The 8,844-nt window shown below is 41.9% G+C and overlaps 1 protein-coding gene across 2 annotated transcripts in view; it reads left to right on the plus strand.

Moving 5' to 3' along the window:
- The window catches only part of INPP5J (inositol polyphosphate-5-phosphatase J), a 70,835-nt gene extending 62,350 nt beyond the window's left edge, over window positions 1-8,485 (plus strand). For both annotated transcript variants that reach the window (XM_073554798.1, XM_073554799.1), the window contains 5 exons: window positions 45-228; window positions 6,708-6,845; window positions 6,924-7,010; window positions 7,115-7,219; window positions 7,333-8,485. In XM_073554798.1, coding sequence (XP_073410899.1) covers window positions 45-228; window positions 6,708-6,845; window positions 6,924-7,010; window positions 7,115-7,219; window positions 7,333-7,833 — 1,015 coding nt within the window. In that variant the 3' untranslated portion in view covers window positions 7,834-8,485. The remainder of the gene's footprint in view (window positions 1-44; window positions 229-6,707; window positions 6,846-6,923; window positions 7,011-7,114; window positions 7,220-7,332) is intronic.
- The last annotated feature ends 359 nt before the right edge of the window (window positions 8,486-8,844 follow it).

Here is an 8,844-nt window from a genome sequence, read left to right on the forward strand (position 1 = left end):
CTTGTACCTTACCTTATCTTTTTCTGTATTTATGCAATATTCAGTTCTAAAAAGAGGAAGCCTGCATGGACTGACCGAATTCTATGGAAAATGAAAAATCCAATTTCACAGGGTGACACGAGCAGCAGTGTGTCTGCGGGCCTGTCAGCAACACTGCTCAGCTATGGGTCCCATATGCAATACACCGAGAGTGACCACAAACCTGTGTCTGCTATCTTCTCAGTAAAGGTAAGATTGCAATCAATATCATACGACAGAAATCAATCGATGTCATTGTTGACTTGTGGTGCACACCAGTCATCATTAATACAGAGTTATGGTGTCATCGCCACCATTATGAGGTGTGCTTGTAGAGCCTAGAATGCAGGATATTATTTTATACCATTGTGGGGTTTTGCCTAGGGTTGTATTGGCATAATGATATTGTGCGTATGACAAAAAGAAAGGTTAGACAGTCCTCAGTCATACTGGTGTATTCTAACTTTATGTTACTATCCTCATTCTGGATGTAACACCTTGACCCTGTGGTTTTACTTACGGCATGATGGGTCCATATAGTGCTGTAAGTGCAATTCAGCAGAACTGTCTGAGGAGAGAGAAAAGGCAGACTGTACCATGATTTACAGTACACATAGTTATTCAAACATAGGTACGATATGTCTGTCCAAACCAGGTATTAGGGTGAGCAATACTAGATATAATACAGGTACAATATACAAACAAAACAATGCGGGCACTCGTATATCACATTCATCGGCTCTCGTTGAACTATGGGCACTATTCTGGATTTTGACTCTTTCTGAAGTAAGAATGCCAGAGAAGCTTTTATTAAGAAGCTGTCCACATTTTCACTCGAAACAGAAGCAATTTAGTGAAAATGAGCATACAGCGACCATCAAGCTGCATCACTGTCCATGAATGTCTACAGTTGAATAGTTGTACTTGGTGCTTATAGTTCATTACTTTGCTAAATCTTAGTAGCAGCAAAAAGCTTCTATCATAATCAGGCCTCATTCAGACGTCTGTTTGGAGATGTCTGAATCATGGATCAAACTTGCCATTACAAGCCTGTGGGCCCATGAAAAACTCGGCAGCTCACTGATGACATCCTAGTTGCATCCATCTGCTGTCCGCTTTTCACTGACTGAGTCAAGAAACTTGAGAAACCGTTTTGCATACGAAAAAAATGGAAAAACACTAATGGTGAAAACTGATCATTCACTGATGAAAATCAATCCTTTTTTATTGTGGGAATCAGTGACAGATGTTGCTATATCTGCTGTTGCAAGTTGTAATAAATACTTACAACTCTACCAAGGAAATAATCTGATAGTTATAGCCTACTCCCACAATGCACTTTGCATTAAGATGTTATGTTCTGTTTACACGGACTGACTTGCAGAACAATATGACCTCCAATCAGTATATCTTTAACAATCGGCGGACATTTAAATACAGTATTTTTCGGATTATAAGATGCACTTTTTTCCTCCCAAAATGTGGAGGAAATTGGGGGGTGCATCTTATAGTCCAGATGCATCAGCTCTGGCTGTGGTGGGGAGGTGGGGGAGCCGTTTCGGCAGAGCAGCGGGTCACAGAGGCAGGAGCCGGCGGCTGCGGCTAACTCCTCTGCCCGCTGTTAAAGAGAAAAGAATATTCACTGCATTCCACACCCATAGGCGAGGAGGGCAGTGAATATTCATTTCTTTTAGGCATCCTGGTATGATTGGCCCCATCCCATTCCTGGTATGATTGGTCCCATCCTTATTCTAATGATTGGCCCCATCCCGGTCCTGGTATGCATGGCCCCATCAGAAAAGATTAAAACACCAAACCATTACACTTACCTTCCTCCGCTCCCTCGCAGTGTCCTGTTCTGTTGCCAGCAGCTGCTTAATGCTTGTAAGCAACACATGGCAGGGACGTCATGTGCTGCTCACAAGCAGATCACAGCTGCCGGAATACGCACCAGGACTGTTCATCACAGAGAGCAGTGAGTATTCATTGCTCTTCAGTAGCGCGCAGTGTGAGCCGTAGCCTTCCTACTGCTGCCGGCGGTCACGTGTGCCGATACTTAAGAGAAATGAATATTCTGAATATTAATTTCTCAAGTATTGGCACACGTGACCGCCGGCAGCAGCAGGAAGCCGGTGGCTGACACTGTGCCCAACTGAAGAGCAATGAATACTCACTGCACTCTGCGATTAACAGTCCCGGTGAGTTTTCCTGGAACTGTGCTCTGCTTGTGAGCAGCACATGACGTCCCTGCCATGCACTGCTTACAAGCATTAAGCAGCTGCTGGCAACGGAGCAGGATGCTGCAAGGGAGTGGCGAAAGGTAAGTTTAATGGTTTGGTTTTTTTTTAAACTTTTCTGATGGAGCCATGCAACCAGGACCGGGATGGGGCCAATCATATAGGATAAGGATGGGGCCAATCATACAGGATAAGGATGGGACCATGCAACCAGGACCGGGATGGGGCTAATCATACAGGATAAGGATGGGGCCATGCATACCAGGACCTGGATGGGGACAATCATACCAGGATAAGGATGGGACAAGGCATACCAGGACCACGATGGGGCCAGTCATACCAGTATAAGTATAGGGTCATGCATACCAGGACTGGGAATGGGGACATTCATACCAGAATAAGGATGGGAGGAGGCATACAAGGACCAGAATGGGGTCAATCATACCAGGTTAAGGTTGGGGCCCTGCATACCAGTATAAGGATGGGGCCATGCATACTTGGACGAGATGGGGACCCTGCATACCAGTATAGGGTTGGGGGCAATCATTCCTGTCAAGATAAGGTCGAGGAGGCATGCATACCAGGATGGGGATAAGGGGTCCCAGGCATACCAGGATAGGGATGAGGGGGCATGTGTATCAGGATGGGGATGAGGGGACCATATTTACTAGGATAGGGGATATTAAGTACAGAATTTACCATATTTTTTGTTTCAGTTTTTTTTTCCTAATTTCCTCCTGTAAAACCTAGGTGTGTCTTGTGGTCCGAGAAACAAAATCTCGAGCACAGAAAACATGATATATGGCACATTCCTAGTCTTCAATACCTAGGTTTGGGAAAATACCCTATGGAGCTCCTTCTAACTGAGAAACACACGAAAAAACAATGGAGCCTATAACCCATAACAAAGAGTCTGCATAGTTTCATTAAATATAAAAATATTTTTAATTAATTTGCATACAAAAAGGCAGACTATAGTTATTTAGTACATGTAATAACCAAAACAGAGATCAGATGGTACAAATCAAGGTGCATCGGCTAAGAGAAAAGCGTACTGTTACAAAGTCCAGAAAAATGGGCTCACCACCCCAATGTACATATATATCATGATAGGTTCGCATCTGAATTAGACTGGGTCGTCATATAAAATGCCAGTGCCGTCTCAGACGTAACTACAATAAGGGGGAGGAAAGGCGGGTGAGGGGGAAAAAGGGACCATACCATACTTTTATCCCCACCAAAATAATTCCATCCTATATCTCATGACAAAGTGTCACTGCCCGTAAAGTGTATCCACTACAAAATCTGCCCACAAAGTAAAGGACATAAAGAGGATAGGAAAGATCAATTACCCATGCTGGGGTCCATGAACAAGTACGCGCCCCTTCGCTCGTTTCACGGTTGCTTCTTCGGGGGGAGGAAAGAACCGGATGTCTTATAGTCCGAAAAATACATAGGCTGCCATTGTTCTTGGCACTGTGAGTCCTCTTTAGACAGGATGATGCATCACTGAGAACGATATTTTTTGCGCTGCGCAAATGCGTTTTGCTCATTCATTGGGTGATTGGCAGCCTGTTTAGACGACAAGATAATACTCACAAAAGCGTTTATAAGAACACTCATTTATGGCTATCACTCAGTGTAAATGCAGCTTTACTGAGATTTGCTACAGGCCAATCAAAAGTCTCCCACTTTTTTTTCCCATCATCCTTAATGACAGTCTACATACTAATATTCTTTTAAAAAAAGTGAGACCATAAAAAATAACAGAAAAACAGCAAGACAGAATTTACATAAAGTTAGTGGATTTCCAAAATGAACTTTTCTCTAATGAGTAGAGATGGGCGAATTCCTGAAAGGGGGGCCTGAACATCCGGTGTTTGTGACGCTGTCATGTGCATGACAGCGCTGTAAACACTGCTTCTGATCAGCGGTGAAAACATAACCGCCGGTCAAAGAGCAACTGTTCCTACGCTGTCAAATGATAGCGTGAGCCCGTAGCTATGATCAGAGGTAAAAAGTTTGCCTCTGGTCACTGGCGTCAGATGATGGGATTACTGCACCCCATTAGCCTATGCCTGCTGCTGCTAATAACAGCGAGAGCAGGTGGTGGCTGATGGGAGTATTCATCAGCCGCTGCCTGTACTCTAAATAAATAATTTAAAAAAATTGATGGTGTGGGTTCTCCTGTTTTTTTGATAACCAGCCAGGCAAAACTCACAGTTGGGGGCTACAACCCTCACCTGTCAGCTTTAGCAAGGCTGGTTATCAAGAATAGAGGAAATATAACCTTTATTGATTCCTTTAAAAACCATATAATCAAAACGAAAAAAACATGTGCCAAAGTGCAATTGTGCAGTGCTCTATTAAAAACAAACCGTGTTGTACTTTCCAGGTATCATATGGCCCAGGAAAATGCCGTATTGTTATATGTCCAGGTGTCTCCTCACACCTAGAATCTAAGACCATATGACCCTTAAATAATTGTAATTATGTATAGACCAGGCCTTTATGTCATCAATAATATTGTTACTTTTTTTAGACATATACATCCGGCCCATATACATTAACACAACATATATACAGCGTCGGTTAAATGCATCAGGATATATATCATCTCATATAAGCATAGTGTAACCATTTATAATACCACTATAGATACTGAGACCGCTGTACTTATCTTTAACGCTTCTGTAAAAAACGGACCCTACCCGATCATCTGTTTTTTACATAATTACAATTATTTAAGGGTCATATGGTCTTAGATTCTAGGTGTGAGGAGACACCTGGACATATAAAAATACGGCATTGTCCTGGGCCATATGATACCTGGAAAGTACAACACGGTTTGTTTTTAATAGAGCACTGCACAATTGCACTTTGGCACATGTTTTTTTCGTTTTGATTATATGGTTTTTAAAGGAATCAATAAAGGTTATATTTTATATTATAAATATTATACCAATTTGCTACTTCTATTGATCTGATATTGGTTTGAGATACCCCCGCTATATAGTTATCAAGACTAGAGTTGTCCTCACTCCGATTTGTTTAATTATTTAAATAAATAACTTAAAAAAATGGAGTGGGTTCCCCCCCATTTTTGGCAACCAAATAAGCTAAAGCAGACAGCTGGGGGCTGGTATTCTCAGGCTGGTAAGGTGCCATGGACATTGCCTCCCTCCAGCCTAAAAATAATAGCCTGCAGCCTCACAGAAAAGGTTCATCTATTAGATACGCCAATTCTGGTGCTTTGGCCAGCTCTTTCCACTTACCCTGTGGTGTAATATTTGTGGGCTTGATGTCATCTTTGTATTGTCCAGTGACATCACGCCCATGGCTTAGTAATGGAGAGGCGTGTATAAGACACACAGCAAGTATAAAGTCTTTTATTTAAAATAAAACAAAACACACTTTTGCTTTATTTAAAAATAACAAACACAGTTATACTCACTTAACGCCCATTCCATTGACGCCCTCTTCACTTGTAATAAAACAAAAATAAAAAACAACAATATCCCTCACCTGTCCGTCCTTCTGTCCCACGTCACAATAAATATATCTGGGGATAAATAGTTTTTAACTTGGCGGTGCCAAAATTCGACTGTCCAGGCTGAGAACCACTGATGAATGCGCTGCTGCGAGCTCAGCCTCAGTGACTAGCGGTGACGTCATCGAAGTTACCACCGGTCACTGAGGCTGTGTTTCCAGCCGGTTCCCTGAACTGCAGTGACGTCGGTGAGTTCCCTGCTAGCACAGTGAGACTTTAAATCCATAAATAAATAATTTAAAAAATGACGTGGGTTCCCCTATATTTTTGATAACCAGCCAGGTAAAACTCACGGCTGCGGGCTGCAACCCTCAGCTGTCAGTGTTAGCAAGGCTGGTTATGATGAATAGAGTGGCCCCCATGCTGTTTTTTTAGTTATTTATATAAACTATTTTAAACAGTGGCGTGGAGTCCCCCCACTTTTGACAACCAGCCAAGCTCAATCAGGCAGCTGAGGGCTGGTATTCTTAGGCTGGTAAGGGGCCAAGGATATTGCTGCCCCCACCCAGTCTAAAAATAGCAGTCCGCAACCGCCCAGAAAAGGCGCATCTATTAGATGCGCCGATTTTGGTGCTTTGCCCATCTCTTCCCAATTGCCTTGTGGCGGTAGCAAATGTGGTTTATATTTGTGGGGTTGATTTCACCTTTATATTGTCTGGTGACATCAATACCAAGGGTTAGTAATGGATGGACATCTATAAGACACCTATCCATTACTAATTCTTTAGTTATATTGTAATTAAGCACACACCCAGAATAAAGTCTTTTAATTGAAAGAATGGCACAGACTCCTTTAATGATTCTAAATTAAACCATCAAGTTTTTGGAAAGTTTCTGCTCCAAAAACTCAGCAAATAAAACTCCATGTGAACACACCTTTACAGTTGTTTGTTTTGTTTCAGTTTTCCACCTGTCTTGTTGCCCCACTTGTACACATTTCGGTACGTGATGAGTGGATACTTCCTGCAGATGCACGTGTCACCTACCTGTGGTCTCCCATTTACATGAAGAGTTCTTGGGACTGGATTGGACTTTATAAGGTGAGAAGCATTAAATAGGTGTAATAATTTATCTTATGAATTCCAATTGTTTTACATCTTGTCCTGCTTTATTTTCAGGTTGGGTTTCGACATCATAAAGATTATGTGTCCTATGTGTGGGTAAAAACAGAGGATGAAGCAGATGGAGGAAGATACCAGCACCAGGTTGTTAGCTCACAGCTTTAGCAGTAGTGCGGTGCAGCAAAACAATGGGATCATACAATATTATTTGCCATGGTTATCTTTAAATCAATATATCCCTTTCACAGGTAATGTTCAGTGAAGAATCACTTCCCAGAGGCACAGGTGAATATCTTCTTGGCTACTACAGCAACAACATGAACACCCTAATTGGGGTTACAGAGCCCTTTCAGGTGAGTGAAGTCCCAGTTCCCATTTACATTAATTTATTCCTGTTCTGTAAGAAACTGTCAACATGTTCTTTTCTATATCAGTATTTTTGTTTTACCTTCCCTCTTTGCCCCAGATCTCTCTGCCAGGTTCAGAACCGAGCTCAACTACTGACAGCTCAGACTCCAGTTCAGAGGATGATAACAGCACTCAAGTCCTCCTCCGGCCAAAATCCCGATCCCGCAGTCCCAGCCCAGGAAGTGCTCGTTCCCCACGAAGCAGAAGTCCAGCACTTGCACGATTGCACGACCTTATTCTTCCCAGTTCTTCTCGACAGAAGAGTCGAAGCCCTTCCCCATGTGGGGCTAAAAGCCCCAGACAAGAGAGGCCTCAAAGGCCACGATCTAGAGATACTACTCGTGAACCCAAAGGTAAAAAAGTCCACCATTCTCAAGTCTCCCAGTGCATTGTTGTACCGTATGTGAGACCAGCTGCAGTGGGCCAAGGTTTTAGTCCAAAAGGAATAACCCCTGTCTCACCCAAGTCATCCGGTAGAGACACCAGCCTGACAGTTACGGCTCCTATACAAAATACAGACTCCAAAAATCAAATTCAGAGTTTAGAGAAAGCGAATTAGAGAAGATGTTGTGTTATCCTTTCAGCATGGCTGAACGTTTTTCTGCTCATTAGATTGTAAATCAGAGGTATTTTATGAACCATTACAACTTGTAGGTTGTGACTATGATGTATGTCAAATTTGAAATTGTGTTAAGTGCAGTTCTCAAAGATAACCACTGTAGGCACATTACAATCATTTAGGCGTATGAAAAACCGAGTCATTTTTATATACAGCAGTCAACTGCTCATGTGAATAGAATATGACTTTGACTAGTCTGACGTATTGGCTGACTTACAGGTCCATGGGGAAAAAAAAACAAGAAATCTGATTAAAATGAGACCAAGTCTTTCCAATTAAAAAAAAGAATGTGGAAAGGAGTTTAGCTGTTGTTGTCCCGAGAACCATTATATAAATGGATGTACAAATATTATCAGATTACTTCATACAAAGGTTCTATGATGTGTTAACGCAGAAATGAAAATAACACATATACAGTTGATATACTATATATTTTATCTTCAGTATTTATTATGAGACTTGCCATCTCAGTTTGAGTGGGATCCCAAATTGTTCTTACCCTTTGCACCTTCACACTCTTGCCAGATGTGCCATACCCACTCAGCTGCCCTTTTCTTGCACTGTTGTACTATTATAAGAAGTTCTGCAAGTGTCCTGGTGTTTCGTTATTATAGAGAATGTGCTGATAAAGAATGTATGTGTGTGTGTGTATGCATATTCAGTTGTGTGAAGTGTTTGCCACCTTCCTGATTTCATATTCCTTAGCATGTTTGTCACACTTAAATGTTTCAGGTCACCAAACAAATTTAAATATTAGGCAAAGATATCACGAGTAAACACAAAATGCAGTTTTGAAATTAAGTTCTTTACTATAAAGGGAAAAAGAGATCCAAACGTACAGTGCCCTTTGTGAGAAAGTGATCCCCCACTTTAAACCATACGTTAACAGTGGTTTATCACATCTTTGGGAAGCGGAGTTCAAATTTACTAGCCACACGCAGGCCTGTTTAC

This window comes from Dendrobates tinctorius, unplaced genomic scaffold (assembly GCF_039654945.1).
Source record: "Dendrobates tinctorius isolate UK_male_01 unplaced genomic scaffold, ASM3965494v1 ptg000213l, whole genome shotgun sequence".
Classification (NCBI taxonomy): domain Eukaryota; kingdom Metazoa; phylum Chordata; class Amphibia; order Anura; family Dendrobatidae; genus Dendrobates; species Dendrobates tinctorius.